We start from the raw sequence: 18752 nt of genomic DNA, 5'->3' as shown, positions 1-18752 counted from the left end.
CTGTTTTTTATATGGACTCTGTACGTTAGCTGATTAACTAAGTCGTGTAAAACTGGGGTTGGACAATATAAACTCGACTTCTTCCTACTTCATTTCAGACGTTAAGTTTTATTAAAGAGACACAATGAAATAGTTACACATTTATGTGATATTTGTTTTCTTTTTTGGTTGATTTATTCCCATATATTTGTGTTCTTTTAAATCTGGAATTTCTTTTGCCCACTTACAGGGTTCTTGCGGTGTCTTAAAAGTCTTGAATTTACAAATGTACATTTAATACCTTAAAAAAGTCTTTAAAAGGTGTTAAATTTAGTCTTAAAGCTCTGCTGTACGATGTGGCATTTTTACACTTTTCTTTTGTCATTTTAAAATGCTCTTAATAACCATGTGTCGAACTAAAATGTAGAGAAATCCACCAGGTTTTAAAACTCGAAAATTTTTGTCATATATTTCTGATAAAAGTCTGACGAATCGATTTATTCAGTCCAAATAAAATAATTGGCTGAGTGTCCTGTCTGTCAGTCATCCGATACCGCCATCCCACATCCGATACCGGTGCCTCTCAATCTGATGTTTCACGCATGCACCTCTGCCTCCACCTCCTTAGGTGAGGAGGGGAGCGTCAGAGCTCAGGCAGGGGGACGTGGGCAGGGCTTTGGAGCAAGGTTATTATCGTTAACGAAAATGAACGAAATGACGAAAACTAAAATTGAAAAAACATTTTCGTTAACTGAAATAAATAAAAACTCTAATTAAAAGAAAAAAACGATAACTAACTGAAACTGTATCGTGAGCTTACAAAACTAACTAAAACGTATAAAAATTATGGATACAATTCCCTTCGTTTTCGTCTTTGTCAATGTCGGATTGATATGAAATTAATTTATTTCGCTCCAGCAGTTTGAGCTGGTGACACCATACGACACTTCACAGTCTGTCATGTCTGGTCACTGGTGGTTCCCAGTCGTCTTCTGGTCCCCACTCTACCTGGAACATACAGACTAAAACTGGGACACAGCAGCACAGTCCTGTCTGGGGTTTACTGTAGTGATACATGGGTCGGGTTTTTTTTTTTTTTTTGGCGTACCATGTGTGCGCGCGTGAGTGACAGAGACAGAGCAGAGTTAAAGGACAGAGTCAAACAGGACTAGCATCCAGGTTAAAACTGGAGAGTTTATCACCATGAAAAGGCCTTCCAAGCCCTGAACTGCACAGTTTAGAAGAGGAGAAAAGAGGAGGATGAAAACTAATCCAATTACAGAGGTATGGAACCTGTTCTAATGTTAAGAAACGTTTGATGTTACTAGCTACAGCTAGCTGAACTGAACTGAAGCAAAGTTGGCTAATAATGGAACTGGAGATGATTAAGATATGAGATATCTGCTAAGGTGTGGTTTACTGATGAGGAACTGGGTTATATATGTTTATAAGTGGTTTGTATATGTTTCTATCTGCTTTAACTGCTGGTTAGCTGGTTTATAATAGGTTCCTATCTGCTTTAACTGCTGGTTAGCTGGTTAATATATGTTTCTATCTGCTTTAACTGCTGGTTTGCTGGTTTATATATGTTTCTATCTGCTTTAACTGCTGGTTAGCTGGTTTATAATAGGTTCCTATCTGCTTTAACTGCTGGTTAGCTGGTTTATATATGTTTCTATCTGCTTTAACTGCTGGTTTGCTGGTTTATATATGTTTCTATCTGCTTTAACTGCTGGTTAGCTGGTTTATATATGTTTCTATCTGCTTTAACTGCTGGTTAGCTGGTTTATACATGTTTCTATCTGCTTTAACTGCTGGTTAGCTGGTTTATATATGTTTCTATCTGCTTTAACTGCTGGTTAGCTGGTTTATATATGTTTCTATCTGCTTTAACTGCTGGTTAGCTGGTTTATAATATGTTCCTATCTGCTTTAACTGCTGGTTAGCTGGTTTATATATGTTTCTGTCTGCTTTAACTGCTGGTTAGCTGGTTTATATATGTTTCTATCTGCTTTAACTGCTGGTTAGCTGGTTTATATATGTTTCTGTCTGCTTTAACTGCTGGTTAGCTGGTTTATAATATGTTCCTATCTGCTTTAACTGCTGGTTAGCTGGTTTATATATGTTCCTATCTGCTTTAACTGCTGGTTAGCTGGTTTATATATGTTTCTATCTGCTTTAACTGCTGGTTAGCTGGTTTATATATGTTTCTATCTGCTTTAACTGCTGGTTTGCTGGTTTATATATGTTTCTATCTGCTTTAACTGCTGGTTAGCTGGTTTATATATGTTTCTATCTGCTTTAACTGCTGGTTAGCTGGTTTATACATGTTTCTATCTGCTTTAACTGCTGGTTAGCTGGTTTATATATGTTTCTATCTGCTTTAACTGCTGGTTAGCTGGTTTATAATATGTTCCTATCTGCTTTAACTGCTGGTTAGCTGGTTTATATATGTTTCTGTCTGCTTTAACTGCTGGTTAGCTGGTTTATATATGTTTCTATCTGCTTTAACTGCTGGTTAGCTGGTTTATATATGTTTCTGTCTGCTTTAACTGCTGGTTAGCTGGTTTATAATATGTTCCTATCTGCTTTAACTGCTGGTTAGCTGGTTTATATATGTTTCCATCTGCTTTAACTGCTGGTTAGCTGGTTTATATATGTTTCTATCTGCTTTAACTGCTGGCTGCTTTGTGCATCTCCTCTCATGCTTTGGACATCTTCGCATTGTTTCACGTAAGTGACGTGTATGGATTGCACCCCCCCCTCAACCTGCTATAGGGAATTTATACATTGTACAGTACATTGTGTCTCTGCTCAGTCAATGAGCCGCCCTAACCCGACCCCCAAATAAAGTGTCCAGGGTAACCCATATCCACGCCTCACTGATTTCTTTGAATAGGATGATGAGGAAGATAAAATATATGAAATAACTAAAACTAATACTAAAACTAAACTAAACTAAAACTAAGCATTCAGAAAAAAACGATAACTAATAAAAACTAACAAACCTGCTCTAAAAACTAATTAAAACTAACTGAATAAGAGAAAAAAAAGTCAAAACTAATTAAAACTAAACTATAAAACTATAAAAATCCAAAACTATTATAACCTTGCTTTGGAGGGTGGCAGGTTGTTCATGTTCAATTTTTTACTAAGTGCTGTGTGACATGCCAGATCAGTCGGTATAGCTTTAAGTTCTGTTTCCATAAATGTGTGCGCTGTGTTGTTTAAATGTGTCTGTTAAATATTCAACTGCAAAGTAACGTTATTCTACTCAGTTCCACCCGTTCCAACCTGACAATTTATACTGAATTTAGGAACCAGTAATCTCTAACTTTGCCCCTGGTGAGAAATGACTGAACAGTGGGAATCAAGGCACTGGAGTAAATAAATACTTTTTCCTAAATTCTAGGAGTCAAATTTTTGCCAGTACGGCCGGGAAATAGGCTTAAATTCTGTTGTGTCTTAAAAAGGTCTGAAAAAGTCTTAAATTTGACTTGTAGAAACCTGTAGAAACCCTGTACTTATGTTTAAATTTTTTTTTTGTTGTTGTTGTATCTTTATTTGGAATGAACAGGTAAATTTACCAGCAGATCGACATTGGTAAAAAAGAGACAAGAAATAAACTCTAACAATAACTATATAATAAACACCATCACAACTATATGGATAGTTGAAGAATGATGACGGTGGAAGGTGATGACGTCATACAGGAGTTTTCAGGGTCAAAGGTCATGGTCGAGGTCATGATGTTCACATCACCTGACTTCAAACTTCTGTCTCCGTCCAGGTGGATAACAAAGGCCGAAACTTTCTTCACGTGGCCGTGCAGAATTCGGACATCGAAAGCGTCCTGTTCCTCATCAGCGTCCAGGCCAACGTCAACTCCAGGGTCCAGGACGCCGCCAAACTCACCCCCCTCCACCTGGCGGTCCAGGCCGGCTCCGAGATCATAGTTCGCAACTTGGTACGAACCTTCTGTACGGTTCCTGCGTTTATTGTCTGCAGTGTTTTGACTCGATGTGTGATTGTTTTATATCTGGAGTATTTTTTGTTTTGGGTGCAGCTGCTCGCCGGAGCCAAAGTCAACGAGTTGACGAAACACCGACAGACGGCGCTGCATTTGGCCGCTCAGCAGGACCTGGCCACCATTTGTTCTGTTTTGTTGGAGAATGGAGTCGACTTCGCTGCAGAGGATGAGAACGGCAATAACGGTGTGTCCAAGTTATTCGGATGGTGATTCCTTTAACTGTAATAAAACAAAGAGCAGATTTCCTGTCGATGACATGAAGGGTTCGTTCAAGCTTCAAATCATAGTTACCAAAGTCATCCACTATATGGACAAAAGTCTGTGGACGCGTTGAATCCAGGTGTTTCTTTTCTAACAGGGGTCTGGGATCCAAAACAATAAGGATTAATGTCAGAATATAGTTTTATATTATGGGATAGATACCAGTGCACTGGTTCGTTTGGGTTTAATTATTATCTTTTTTTCTAAAATGTCTCAGAGATTGTTAGGGCTGAATTTATATCAACATTGATTTTTTTTTTTTTTTTTTTCCGTGACTCTGATTTTAAATGTTCTTCCTCTAAATTTCTATAATATTTTTCCTGCTCTGACTGTAGATAATAATTTTCTTCCTCATCTAACCATCTACTGTCATCACATCTGACTGAGGAAGAAAAATCTACCATTAAAATTTAGTGAAATATTGATGTTTCAAAACTCTATGGACATAAATATGTGGACACATCATGTCTCAAACTGTCAGATGTCCTGTTCATGAGGATCAGACACAGAAACATCAATATTAATAATCAATAGGATATCTATCCCATACTATAAAACTATATTCTGACGTTAGTCCTTATTGTTTTGTATCCCAGACCCCTGTTAGAAAAGAAACACCTGGATTCATCATGTCCACAGACTTTGTGTATGACTTAGACAGTTATGATATGAGGATAATTTGTGTCATTAAATCTAACAGCTGATGTTTCAGTGTTGTTTATTCAGTCTTACTCACTGTCACCAGTGTCATATTGTTCTTGTGTTGTTTCGTCCTCAGCTCTGCATCTGGCTGTGATGCAGGGACGCCTTAACAATGTCAGAATCCTTCTCACAGAGTCCAACATCGACGCCGAGGCCTTCAATCTCAGGTACGTTCATTATGAAACTTTAGTTTTTCATATGATTTTCCAGTAACACTTCCTGTCTAAATGTGTCTTCGTGCTTTCCCTCCCTCTGTCAGGGGTCAGTCTCCAATGCACGTATTAGGTCACTATGGGAAGGAGAACGCCGCCGCCATATTTGAGTTGTTCTTGGAGTGTATGCCTGAATATCCTCTGGATAAACCAGACAATGAAGGGAACACAGGTACTGTATGTGGTGTCTGTGGACGTTAAATGTAATGGTCCTAAGTTACGTATTTAATTATCCTTAAGAAAGTGATAATTGGTCCTTAAATCTGACGCTCGAGGGCCACGTCTACACGTATCTGGGTATTTATATAAAAAGGATATTTTCCCATCTCTGTTTTCAATAAAGCACTAACCTCACAGCGCTAAGCTAACAGTGCTAAGCTAACACTAAGCAGATTCAACAGTACAAGGATTATTTGTACTGATAAAAGTCACTGAACGAGACAAAGAACAGCAAAAATACAGATTCAATTAGTCCAGTGTGTAATTAATGTTGGTCATTTGATCTTAATGGAGATGGGAATGAGTGGAGCCACCAACAGTCATTCATGTGTGGGGGGGGTTTCAGGTATGAGCTTTAGCACCTTCAATGTCAGTAGCACAAACATTATTCATGGACAAATGGAAATGCAACGTTAGTGGATGTAAACACGGTTCAGACTGGTTCAACACAATAACTATGAGGCCTGTTGGACTGTTATTCATGTGAAAGGAACAAATGAAATTAAACCAAAGACAATGAGAAAAATGTCTTAAAAAGTCAGAAATTCAGTTTCATCAAACCTGTAGATACACAGCTTGTGTAATTAATGGATTTTTGTGTATTTTAGCAAATTTTTGTGAATTTAATTTATTTTTTCTTATTTTAGTGAGGATTTTTTTTTTAATTTCTTAGTGCATTTTGGTGTATTCTTTTGTGTATTTTTGGGCATGTGGGTGTATTATAACTATGAGGCCTGTTGGACTGTTATTTATGTGAATGGAAGGTCAGAAATTTGACCAAAGAAAAAGGTCTTCAAAAGTCAGACAGGCTTCATCAAACCTATGCATTTTAGCATATTTTTGTGTGTTTTTCATATTTTAGTGTTTGTTTTTTTTGTGTTTTCTTCTTAAAAATTTGAGTGCATTTGTGTATTCTTTTTTTGTATTTTGTGCATGTTGGTGTATTTTAACTATGAGGCCTGTTGGGCTGTTATTTATGTGAATGGAAGGTCTGAAATTTGACCAAAGATGACGAGAAAAATGTCTTGAAAAGTCAGAAATTCAGCTTCATCAAATCTGAAGATACCCTGCTTGTGTAATTAGCTTATTTTTGTGTATTTTAGCTTCTTTTGTATATTTTAGTGTATTCTTTATGCGTGTTTATGTGTAACTGAGGCCCGTAGGACTGTTATTCATGTGAAAATTGAGCTTCATCAAACCTGTAGACCCCGTGCTTATAAACCACATACTAATGACTGGATTCTGTGTTCATTTCCAGTTCTCCTTCTCGCCTACATGAAAGGAAACGCTAATTTGTGCCGCGCCATCGTGAGAGCCGGGGCTCGACTGGGCGTCAATAATAATCAGGGCATCAACATTTTCAACTACCAAGTTGCCACCAAACAGCTGCTCTTTCGCCTTTTAGGTTAGTTTTCTGTCTAAACATATATTCTGGTAAATACATTCAATCCCATCCAGGTTTATGACGACGTGACGTGTTTTTTTCGGTGTAGATATGCTTTCCAAAGAGCCTCCATGGTGTGACGGATCAAACTGCTATGAATGTGCTGCAAAGTTTGGAGTTACGACGAGAAAACATCACTGGTCAGTTGACTTATTTGTCTTTTCTTTAGTGTGTTAAAATCAATACAGTGGAACCTCGCAGTACGAGTGTAATTCGTTCCAATGACCAAGATCATTTTGTGATTGTTATGCAAATCAGTTTTCCCCATTGAAACATAATTAATCCATTGAAGCCCCTCAAAAACACACCAAAAACACCCAAAACCCACTCAACAGCTACCCCAAAATCCACCCTAACCCCCCCCCCAAAAAAACCACCCCAAAACTACCCCAAATAATCACCCAAAAACAGCCCCAAAACTACCTCAAAAACCACCAATAACCACCCCAAAAACTACCCCAATAACCACCCCAAAACCACGAAAACACTACTCCAAATCCCACCCTAAATTACCCCCCAAAAACACCCAAAACCCACCCTAAAACAACCAAAAACTAACCCAAAACTAACCCAATTTACCACCCAAAAACTAATCCAAAATCACCCAAAGACTGCCCGAAAATCACCCAAGGACTACCCCAAAATCACCCAGACTATCCCAAAAGCCATGCAAAAAAATCACCACAAAACCCACCCTAAATCACCTGAAACCCACCTTAAAACAGCAAAAAACTAACCCACAAGCTACCCAATAATTACCCCAAAAACTACCCACAAACTACAACTAAAACCACCCCAAAAAACATCCAAAAACTACCAAATAATCACCCAAAAACTACCCCCAAATCACCTGAAATCTACTGCAATAATCACCTGATAACCATCCCAAAAACCACCCAAAAACTGCCTGAAAACTACCTCAAAACCACCCAAAAAACCCCAAAAACTACCTCAAAAGTCACATTTACAGATGAAATCTTCAGTATTCAAACAGTTACTGTCTGGTTCTGCTGTGTTCTCCTACTACCCGGTTCTACTGTATTTTTTCAGTATTCATACGGTTACTGTCTGGTCCTTTGGTTCTGTCCTACTACCCAGTTCTCCTGTATTTCTCTGGCTCCACCTTAACCCGTTCTGTTCTGGTTCTCGCTGCAGCCGCCACTGTGGGCGCCTGCTGTGCCACAAGTGCTCTATAAAGGAGATCCCCATCATCAAGTTCGACTTGAACAAACCTGTGAGGGTGTGCGACATCTGCTTCGACGTACTGACTCTGGGCGGGGTTTCTTAATGTGGGCGGGGTTTCCTAATGCAGCATCCCCATTCCTGTTCCCACTGCCGCTACACTCGCCATGTCGGGCCCAGCAGGAGGAGGAGGAGGGGGAGGAGGACGTCAGTAGCAGGCCAAGCTAGTGAGACTCCCGGACATTTATGGACCATCATTTCTATTCTATCGCAGTGTTTGACAAACTATTCATGTTCTAGAGGGACTTCAGTAGAAAGAGCGTTTTTGTTTTTTGGATCATAATCTCTGTAAAACCAGCGTCTTTTTCAGAGATGTCGGTGATAATTCGACCCTTATTGACCAAAGCGGACCACTGCAGTTCATCCATTTCAGATCAGTGATAAAGTGTCGATTTACCAGATAAGCTTTGGACGTGGTAAGTCGACACATTTCATCCGGAGCAGCCTCGGTGCCATAAGCCCCGCCCATAAACCGACCAAACCTTCATCAATTCGAGGAGGCTGCTGTCGAATAAAGAAAAACTCTGAATGTAAACTTCCCCCTAGATCACTGAATACAAGGACCGAGCTCATCACGTCATCTTTCATCATCATCATGTTTCACTCATATGGGTTTGTATCAGAGTGGAAAAGGAGGATTTAAAGGGAACACATTCATTCATCTATTCATTAGATTTACTTTATAGTTAAATCTCAAACGGAATGAGACCGTCCATATGCAGGGCCGTCTTAACAGTGTCATGGGCCCCCGGGCAAAGCCAAGTACTGGGGCCCCTCCCACAACTACCCACAGGAATTATTATTGGATGGAAGTCGATGGGTTTTCAGGATGTGATTTTCTGTCAACATAAGTCAAAGACAGTTCAGGCTACAATGCTGATATTTTTTTTTTTTTTTTTTACGTTTCAGTCTTGAAAAAGAGCGTTCTCCTGTACAGTTGGTCCCCGTCATGCACATGAACACTCTCAGTGACGTTTCAACATTTGGAAATACAGATTTCAAATTGTCGGAAAGTATTTTTCTGTACAAATACTAGTATAAAATAATAAAATAAAATCTGTAAAAAATGATTGAAAACTTTTAGTACAAAATAATTTAAAAAATCGAAAAATATTGAAAAATGTCAGTACAAAATAATAAAATTTACATGAAATGACTGAGAAATCCAAGTTCAAAAGAAAACAAATCTATAAAAAAAAATTATGTAAAAATTCGAGTACAAAATAAAACAAATCTATACAAAATAAAGTAAAAATTCAATTATAAAATTAAAAATCTATATAAAAATAATAAAAGATATTTGAGTACAAAATAAAACAAATCTATATAAAAAGTAATGGAAAAATTGGAGTATAAAGTAAAATAAATTTATATAGAAATGTAAAAATTCTAATACAAAATAAAACAAATCTATATAAAAAAATATAATGGACAAATCGGAGTACAAAATAAAAAATCTGTATGAAAAATTATAGAAAAATTGGAGTACAAAGTAAAATAAATCTATATAGAAATGGAAAAATTCTAGTACAAAATAAAACCAAATATTTAAAAAGAATTGAAAAAAGCAGAAAAGAACTTAAATTAGCAATAAGTAAAGTAACAATAGTCCTTTGATGGGTATGTGTCACATATGATACAAGGGGCATTAAAGGGTTAACCTGTGCAGATTAGCATGGGGCCCCTCATTGGTCGTTGAAGGGTTAACATTAGCATCGGGCCCCTCATTGGTCATTAAAGGCTTAACATTAGCACGGGGCCCCTGATGTGTTCAGACGGCCCTGTCCACATGTTGGTGTCTCCAGGACCATATTTGGACATCAGAACCGTGTTTGTTCCTCGTCGGTTCCAGAACAGCCTCTTCAGCCTTTGCATGTCCTTTCATTTGTAGCCTTTTTTCGTCTTCGTCCTGTTTTCGGATCTTCGTTGCACATAAATACATTCCATTTCAGACCTTCCTCCGGGTCCTGACAGGTTGGGGTCGTCGTCCCCACGTCGTTGCCTCTCGTCGGGTTGTTTTCCGTAACCCATCGCATTAATGCTTCTTGATTTCTAAGCCGAACAGGTGCACTTTATCAAGATCACACAACGCATCCGATCACGTGGGAGGAGCTGGAGCAGAGGGAGGGCGGGGCCTCTTTAAGTATTGTTAAATTGTACAGATAAATGTGTGATATTTTTGACCACTACAACTGTTTTGTACTTAATGCAGTTTGTGCTTGTCATTGTGACAAACCTAAATCTTGCCTCTGTTAATCTTTTATGCACATTGTTTAATCTTTTATGCACATTGTATTGTATCTGTACGCTCAGATATCTAGCCTGTTCCTTCCTGGTGTATCCTTTTAGAGAAAGGGAGGACAACTTTACATAAAGGTCATCAAAAACTAAAGCACGTGTTGGTACGTTTTCTCCTTTTTTATTCACTGGAGTTTATACTTCTGCAAGGAGGTATTGTGATCACTTTGCTTTGTGTGTTTGTTTGCAAGATAACTCAAAAAGTTATGGATGTATTTTATGAAATTTTCAGGAAATGTTGATACTGGCACAAGGAAGAAATGATAAAATTTTGGTGGTGATTGGAGGGGGGATCTGCCTTGGCGGAGGTCTGCGCTCTCTACGTGCTTTTCTTGTTACCTCCGCCAAGGAGGTTATGTTTTTGCCAGGGTTTGTTTGTTTGTTTGTCTGTTTGTTTGTTTGTTTGTTTGTCTGTCCGTTAGTGTGCAACATAACTGAAAAAGTTATGGACAGATTTGGATGAAATTTTCAGGGTTTGTTGGAAATGGGATAAGGAAGAAATGATTAAATTTTGGTGGTGATCGGGGGGGGGGGCACGTTTGTCTGTCCGTTAGTGTGCAACATAACTGAAAAAGTTATGGACAGATTTGGATGAAATTTTCAGGGTTTGTTGGAAATGGGATAAGGAAGAAATAATTAAATTTTGGAGGTGATTGGGGGTGGGGGGGCCCACGCGGGGGGGGGGGGGGGGGGGGGGGGGGACACTGATCAGCCTTGGCGGAGGTCTGCACTCTTCGAGTGCTTCTAGTTTATGTTTTGTGTTTGATAACTCAGGGGAATCGAACTCATGTTAGTTCAGGATCAGACCAGTGAAATAATAACATAATATTTTATTAGTACTTTATTTTACCAGGTAAAGTCAATTGAGAACAGCTTCTGATTTACAGTGATGACCAGGAAAGAAGATGCCCCAACAGACTTGATTTATGATTTATTTGCACATAATAAAACAACAAAAGAAAAACAACATTCAAACAAGTAAAAGATTGTGCAGGAGAGGTTAGAAGCCAAAAAAAGGCTTATATGAATACCTCCCCCGAAATGAACAATACACAAAAAAAAATTAAAAACAATATAACTGAAATAATAAACTAGAGTAAAAACAATAAAAATATAATCCACATTACAAATCATCTAATGATATACAGCAGACGAAAACAAACCAAAAAAAACACAGATGGGTCCGAACACGGTATTTGAAATCTCTGACGTGAGAAAAATTGGTATTGGGTCTTAATGTCTGTCGTTTTTGGATCTCCTGGGCAGGTTTGGACTCTGCTGGGCTGGTTTTGGTCCACAGGCTGTCTGTTGGACCCCCCCGTTCTAACTGTCCGTCGGTCCATTTTCCATTAAGAATCCTCTAAATGACATGAGTGTGAATGTGAGGGGCAGCCGTCGTATTCCTTTAGGTGGGCGTCATTCTCAGATGGATCTTTGACACAAACACAGCGAGCGCTGCTGGATCCAGGAGCGAAGAACCTCCTCGGAACCCCAGTCCAGTCCCGTTCCACTCCACCGCTACGGAAGAAGAAGAAACATCAGTCCTTGAACTCTATGGAGAGACATTTGTCTTTATTCATCAATCAAATAGAATAGATTTGCAACCAAAAAAAGAGTTTAAGAGCAAAAGACAGTAAGTGACAATAAATTTAAAAAAAAGATCTTTTTGCTTAGAAATCACTCCTCTTTGCTTGTGAGTTAAACTGCACTTAATGCACTTCATCCATCAGCGTAGGCCCCGCCCATTAAGTGCAGTTAAATTAGCAAGGAAAACTTTACTCACAAGCAAAGAGGAATGATTTATAAACAAGATGATTATTTTTTTTTGCCACTTACTGTCTTTTGCGCTCCAATTTTCCTTTTTGTTTGCAAATCTATTCTATTTGATTGATGAATAAAACAAATGTCTCTCCATCAAACTCATCCCATAATGTTAAAGGGTTCCATCCACTAGTGAAAAACACTGTTAATGATTAAAGTTAAATAGAACTGGACTGAAATATCTGTCAATAATTATCATGATGAATAGAAAATCAATGTAAGGTTCTGAAGAAAATGACAAAAAGGCCCTAAAAGATGATGTGTTCGGGTACGATGAGAAATGGAAACATTTAGACGTAGCATTACAAACAAAATTTACATAAAAGACAAAAACAAGATAAAAACAAACAAGGAAATGATGCAACAAGATGAAAATTACAGATAAAGTTAAAATGACAAAAACACACAGGATATAAAAATGAAAATAGCATGAAGACTTCAAGAAGAAACCAAAAACACTTTCAGCCTCATTTCATTTTTTAACAGCTGGTTTTTGTTCATCTTTTACTAAATAAAATCAAATTAAAAGGTCAAAAAAATCCTCAAGACAAACGAACATTTATCATAATATTAAAACCTGTCACATTTTTTTTTTCTTCCTGCCCTATGGTTTAAACCATGTAGCAACTCCATTTCAAGGGGGAGGGCAAAGGGGTAAGGGTAAGGGAGAGGGCCAAGGGGTAAAGGTAAGGGGGAGGGTAAGGGGTAGGGGTAAGGGTTAGGGGGAGGGCCAAGGGGTAAAGGTAAGGGTAAGGGGGAGGGGTAAGGGCAAGGGGGAGGGCCAAGGGGTAAAGGTAAGGGTTAGGGGAGGGCTAAGGGGTAGGAGTAAGGGGTAAGGGGGAGGGCCAAGGGGTTAAGGTAAGGGTTAGGGGAGGGCTAAGGGGTAGGAGTAAGGGGGAGGGGTAAAGGGTGAATATGGACTGGACCCTGGACTGGACCCTGACTGGACCCGGGCTCAGACTCAGACCTCCTGGTGGAACACCAGACTCTGCCTCCGCTGGTTGAACTCCACTCTGAGTTACAGGGTGGGAACTGAACTTTCTCCGCCTCCGCCTGGACCTTTAGCCGCCGCCCCTCGGCCGCTGACGCCTCCACCTGCTGAAGGGTCTCTGTGGGATGCCCCGCCTCCGAATAAAACCGACCAATCACGAAACCTGGTGTTGAAAAAGTGTCATAAAAGTGTAGTAAAACTGTACTTTATTGCATTATGATATAAAAAGACAAGCTATTGTGAGAAAAGTCTGACTATTTCAATAAAAAAGTCAAAAATTCAAAATTGAATCATAAAGTTGTAATGGTTGGAAGAAAAACTCAATACCAATACTTTGACATAAAAGTTGTAGTATTTGGTTCCTGATAAGGTGAAAGATAAACACTGAAAGTTAATTTTAGTCATAAATAATGCATTTATTGTCTGAATATTTGAGCAGAGGAGGATTATTAACCCTTAAAGACCAACAACTATTTTTGTAGCGACTACCAAATGATTTATTTCTCTATATTGAACCTTTCTTAAGTGGTTTATCATCATTTATTATATTATCCTCTGTATTTTGCATTTTTCATGTATTTTCTATGTTTAATTCACTGATCATGTAGATGTTTATTAAAGCTCAGAGTAAATTCAAAGGTTATTATTACATCAAAAACACAGAAAACTGAAGAAAAAGTGACTTTTCCATCAAATATATTTTTATGTAAAATTGTCAGAATATTTTAAGAAAAAAGTGATAACTAGAAAAGCACTGGGAGAGCAGAACCAGTCAAATACTGTCATAATAACCTATAAATAATGACAACCGTGAATGTTTCTCTTTGTTTTAGTGCAAAAAAGTAAAAACTATCCTTTAACAATTAAATATGTAGAACCTGAACAAACATGAACAACGTGAAAAGTCTGAAGAGAAGCACATGCAATTTTAACATTTTGTTGTTTCTCAAATTATGGTTAATTTTTGAACGTGTTTTCTTCTATTTATTTATTTATTTAGGTTACTTTTTGTTTATTTCTGTTCACATTTATCCAATTTTGTCCATTTTTGACATCATTTGCAGGTTATTATGTTATTATTTTACTGGTCCACATGATTGCAAGGAAAAATGTGAATAATCTGAACAAATATGAAAAACCTGAAATTTCTAAAAAAAAAAAAAAAATAGTACAATTTTACCAATATTCTACCTGTTTCTAAATGTTTTGTGTATTTACTGTGATCTGTAATTTGTAATGTACATGTGTAAATGATAAACTGAGGCAGAATATTGGTAAAATTGCACTTATTTTTCTTAAGAAATTTCCGGTTGTTCAACTTATTCACATTTTTAAGGAAACTTAGTAGGTGGAAACACTTTCATAATGTCATTTTTACTTAAATTTGACTTTATTCACTGTTTTATTTGAGCTCATATTGGGGTTTACGTGGCCCTTCAGCTAAAATGAGTCTGGTTGCTCTGTTCTAGATACTCTGTTCTAGATACACTGTTCTAGATACTAAACTCCAGCTGATGTGAACCCAGGTGCCGGTCACACATACCTACATGTCGGTACTCCCTGTGGTAAAAGTCCAACCAGTCATAGAGGGACACCAGCTGCACAGGAGACAGACTGGACACATCATCTGTGAGACCAGTGTCTGTGAAGTCCCCCGTGATGAAGGACAGGGAGGCATCTTTACCTGCGAACACCATGGGATGTCATTGGTGGGAGGGTCAGGGACAGACCTGAGGTTTGTGTCATGAACTCACCCATTCACATCTCACAGTGAGTCTGGGTTCATCATATAAACCACTGTCTATCGTGGCTTAATCCCTTTCAATTTTGTTTCCAATAAAATCATTCATGTTCAGATTTTCCAGAACATCTAACCCTGCAGTTCACATTCCTTTCTCTACAGATTTACTGACATTGATTCAAACTGAACCCTCTGTAAAAATGAGACACAGAAACAATTTAGCACTTATTGTACGACTGCGCTTCCCCGAACATGTGTTGGACGGAGCTGGAGAGAATCATTTTTAACAAAACCAAAAAACAGTTCTCAATATGTTTATGTGTTTGTACTAATACTTACAGGTTAACTGTGTATACTGTATATGTGAACTAATGCTATGGAAGGTGTGGGTGGAGCCTTCATTTTTGAAATGTCTCTAATTTTATGAATGCTGGTACTTTACATCTTACTCATGGACAACAGTCAAAAAATTGCTTTTTTGCTAAAACTGGCACATTTATAGAAATGTTCATTAATGTGTACTGTCCCTGCTAAACAAACAAACAAACAAATAAATATATCCACAGGAAATTAGAACTACATTTGAATGTTCTGATAAACCTTTACTTTTCTTCATTAATCTAATCCTACTGATGGTAAAAATCATATTCATAAGGTTCAGTTCTCCAGATCCATAACATCAACATATCAGAATCTCTTTATTGTCATTGTACAAGTACGAGTGAGTTAAAGAATTAAAAATGTGTTATAAAACATTAGCCTCAGCAAAAAAAAAAAAAAAATGAAAACATTAACATACCCTCAAACTGTTTGATAATGTGTTTTGGTAAATACTTGAAAACTTTTGTTTTTTGTATTGCACTTTTTGATAATGTTCTGCTTATCTGGTCATTGTTTGTATCAGTACTTGAATTTATATGTGATGCTCTCCCACCCCTACACACACTCTTTATATTTTATTCTTTGTTTATATTTTTGTTGTAGTTTGTATATTATAATTTTATTTCTATTGTCTTTCTTTATACTAATGCTGTAATGAGGTGAGATTAATTTTATAAGTCCCACGGGGTTTTCTGATCTCACCTGCACAATCTGTTTCTTTGCTTGTCCTAATGTCTGAATTCTTGTTGTAATAAATAAATAAAAAATAAATAAATAAAAACGGTGATAGTGGTTTGATGGATCATAAATCACCTGCCATGCAGTGATAAGCCCCACCGGGTCCGTAGTGCTTGTGTCCCCTGTGGACGTCAAAGACCTGTCCCAGCAGGGCCAGGTACAGGCCCCTGCTGCCCTCCTCCCCTCCGTACTGCTTTAAGTCGCTGCTGCTCAGGAGCCGCAGATCTGCTGATTCATTTCCAAACCATTCAGATTCAGACCATTGACGAGGAATAAAAAACACTGTCAGAAGCACAGACAGAGCGGAAACCAGCACCAAACTAAACATGATGAACACACGGAAACTGTGGCTCACGGATATTCATACAAAACCACATATTTAACTGGGAATTCAACATAATAGGATGAAAAATACAAATAATGACCAAGCAGGTGCTTCCTGTTATGGAATGTCAGAGCGCATGCGCAGAGCAGTAACGGCGGTACGTCTGGGGGCAGAGAGACGCACGGTACGTGACGTACAGTGGGTGACGTACAGTACGTCAATGCGGTAGTAGCAGTAGCAGCAGGTCTGTGGAGGTTACAGGTCTGTGGACGGACCGGGACTCGACTCACACCCAGGGCCGCGGAAAGCCTCGGGAAGGCCCGAGGTCGGTGACACGAACATGGGGAACGCGGAGAGCGGCTGCGGCGGAGGCAGCGGCGACGAGGACGACGTGGAGACGGAGAGTCCCGGCTTCGCGGAAGACAGTCCGGCCTCTGCGGCCACTGGCTTCGGTGTCGGAGGCGGAGGAGGAGGCGCCGGTTCGGCCAGAAGCGGAAGGGGATCCGGCAGCCTGCCTGTCCCCACCGGCGGACCCCCCAGCCCCGGGGTCCTCCTGGAGCAGGTCAAACTGAGGGAAGCCGCCGCTCGGATCAGCGACTCGGGGGTCGCCATCCAGGAGTCGGTCCTGGCCGGGAATGAAGGGGTCCTGGTCCGGTGGCTGGAGGACCGGCTGAACCGGGGAGAGGAGTCCGTCAATGTGGAGCAGTTCTGCGAGATGTTGGAGAGCAGAGATGCCCCCAGAGATGAGTGTGAAGAGGTATGACATGAGGAGGGTCCAGCCGGGCTCAGAACCGGCTCCATCTGGACCTGGGCTGGTCTATAGTAGACCCAGTAGTCCTGTCAGGTCCATTGTCCCGGACTGTGGCCTCCAGTACCAGCACACAGAGCTGGGACGGCTGGCCCACAGTTATTGTTCACCCATGAATGGGTTAACTCCTGAATGTGTACTTTAGTCTGTGCTCTGCTTTGTGTGGGCTGAAGCACATCCACCCAGAACCAAACTGGAATGAGCTCTGACATGGAGAGCACACACTGGGAAAGGGACTGGTTAAACTGGGATAGACTGGGCCTTACATTAGATGAACATGTGCTGTTTTTAAACTGTGCTCTGTGTGTGTGTGTGTGTGTGTGTGTGTGTGTGTGTGTGTGTGTGTGTGTGTGTGTTGTGTTGTGTTCCATCTGTGTGTGTTGTGTTGTGTTCCATCTGTGTGTGTGTGTGTTGTGTTGTGTTCCATCTGTGTGTGTGTGTGTGTGTTGTGTTGTGTTCCATCTCTGTGTGTGTGTGTGTGTCCATGGGACAGGTTGGGTCCATATATGAAGTCACATCATGTGCTGTCTGTTTTGGTCTCAGGCCTTTGGTCAGTTCGATGCAGAGGGGGACGGTGTGGTGGACGTTGAGAGCATGTTGATCGCACTGAAGAACTCCAATGGAGCCAATCTACAGGGAGAACTGAGTCATGTGATCAGACAGTTACAAGCGTGTTCACTAACTCCGGGTATGACATGAACTCACATCAATGGGACATGGGGAGGTTGAACCTGAGCTTTAACACCCGGTCAATGTTTAGTTTTTCTGTTGTTTCTAATTTCTTCCAGGTTTTGTCGACATATTCTCCAAGACCAAAGACCGGTTAGGGGCCCACGCCTCCAAGATCCTTAAATTCTTGCACAGGAATCGTATTCCCAGCAGTGCCATCCCCTTCCCTCTGTTAGAGGGCTACAACAGTATCTGCACCATGAGGTCCAGTGTGGTCCAGGACTTTCTGGAGTTCTTACTGCAGAAGGAGAAAGGTGACTCCCACTCATTTTACTGTCAATGGACATGATGGAAGGAAATCTGGTTCCCCAGGTAGCATGAAAAAAGAGAAAATATATAAACACTAAGTAGAATAGAAAAAGATTAACATAAAATCTACTAAAATAAACCTCTGAATATGTACATTTATTTACCTTTGTTTAACCAGGAAGTCCCATTGAGTTTAAAATTTCTTTTGTAAGGCAGACCTGGCCCAGGTATCAGCCAAACAAGTCCAAACTATGGAAACACACACATGAAACACAATGAACACGAAAACAGAAGAACACTTATTCCCAGTTATTGACATTCACTTCACTGCATTCTCCATGATACTTTAAAAATCATTAACAGAGATGAATGTTTGTAGTTTATGGAAGTGTAGCATGATGGGAAAATTGCCATTTTGCTGAAGTCTGTCAGAACTCGGGGAACTAAATGACCATAAAATATGGTAAAATATAATAAAATAAACCTCTGAATATGTACTATATTGAACAATAAACAGTAACAGTTAAAGGTGGTAGTCCATGTGCAGCAGCACCAGTTTACAAGTGGAATTAAAGTGACAGT

At 39.4% G+C, this 18752-nt stretch overlaps 3 protein-coding genes across 4 annotated transcripts in view; 2 read left to right on the top strand and 1 right to left on the bottom strand.

Annotated features, from left to right (window-relative positions):
* ankfy1 (ankyrin repeat and FYVE domain containing 1) overlaps positions 1 to 9181 on the top strand; it is a 38547-nt gene extending 29366 nt beyond the window's left edge. The window contains exons 19-25 of one of the 2 annotated variants that reach the window (XM_030154635.1): positions 3770 to 3946; positions 4046 to 4193; positions 5049 to 5139; positions 5232 to 5356; positions 6662 to 6808; positions 6897 to 6987; positions 8003 to 9181. In XM_030154635.1, the coding sequence (XP_030010495.1) occupies positions 3770 to 3946; positions 4046 to 4193; positions 5049 to 5139; positions 5232 to 5356; positions 6662 to 6808; positions 6897 to 6987; positions 8003 to 8135 (912 nt within the window). In that variant the 3' untranslated portion in view covers positions 8136 to 9181. The remainder of the gene's footprint in view (positions 1 to 3769; positions 3947 to 4045; positions 4194 to 5048; positions 5140 to 5231; positions 5357 to 6661; positions 6809 to 6896; positions 6988 to 8002) is intronic. The other variant, XM_030154636.1, reaches the window with a different exon arrangement.
* Positions 9182 to 11490: 2309 nt separating this feature from the next.
* cyb5d2 (cytochrome b5 domain containing 2) lies at positions 11491 to 16515 on the bottom strand. The gene is made up of 4 exons (XM_030153206.1): positions 16135 to 16515; positions 14743 to 14883; positions 13176 to 13362; positions 11491 to 11905 (listed from the first exon to the last, which is right to left on the bottom strand). The coding sequence occupies exons 1-4, from the start codon at positions 16385 to 16387 to the stop codon at positions 11737 to 11739; spliced, it is 750 nt and encodes a 249-aa protein (XP_030009066.1). The 5' UTR covers positions 16388 to 16515; the 3' UTR covers positions 11491 to 11736.
* A 96-nt stretch (positions 16516 to 16611) lies between these two features.
* zzef1 (zinc finger, ZZ-type with EF hand domain 1) overlaps positions 16612 to 18752 on the top strand; it is a 71019-nt gene continuing 68878 nt past the window's right edge. Inside the window, exons 1-3 of the mRNA XM_030153190.1 lie at positions 16612 to 17141; positions 17736 to 17880; positions 17981 to 18175. Coding sequence (XP_030009050.1) covers positions 16725 to 17141; positions 17736 to 17880; positions 17981 to 18175 — 757 coding nt within the window. The 5' untranslated portion in view covers positions 16612 to 16724. The remainder of the gene's footprint in view (positions 17142 to 17735; positions 17881 to 17980; positions 18176 to 18752) is intronic.

This window comes from Sphaeramia orbicularis, chromosome 14 (genome assembly GCF_902148855.1).
Source record: "Sphaeramia orbicularis chromosome 14, fSphaOr1.1, whole genome shotgun sequence".
Classification (NCBI taxonomy): Eukaryota; Metazoa; Chordata; class Actinopteri; order Kurtiformes; family Apogonidae; genus Sphaeramia; species Sphaeramia orbicularis.
Note: the sequence above shows the minus strand (reverse complement) of the source record. Positions and strands in the feature narration are given on the sequence as shown.

Bases quoted from the DNA above. Each gene is read 5' to 3' on its own strand.
- cyb5d2 (XM_030153206.1), bottom strand. From the start codon at position 16,387: ATGTTTAGTTTGGTGCTGGTTTCCGCTCTGTCTGTGCTTCTGACAGTG. The intron at 14,884-16,134 runs GTGATTTATGAT...TGGTGTTCGCAG, and splicing joins GGCTTATCACTGCATGGCAG to GTAAAGATGCCTCCCTGTCC. The intron at 11,906-13,175 runs GTCTGAGTCTGA...CTTCTTCCGTAG, and splicing joins GTCTGGTGTTCCACCAGGAG to CGGTGGAGTGGAACGGGACT.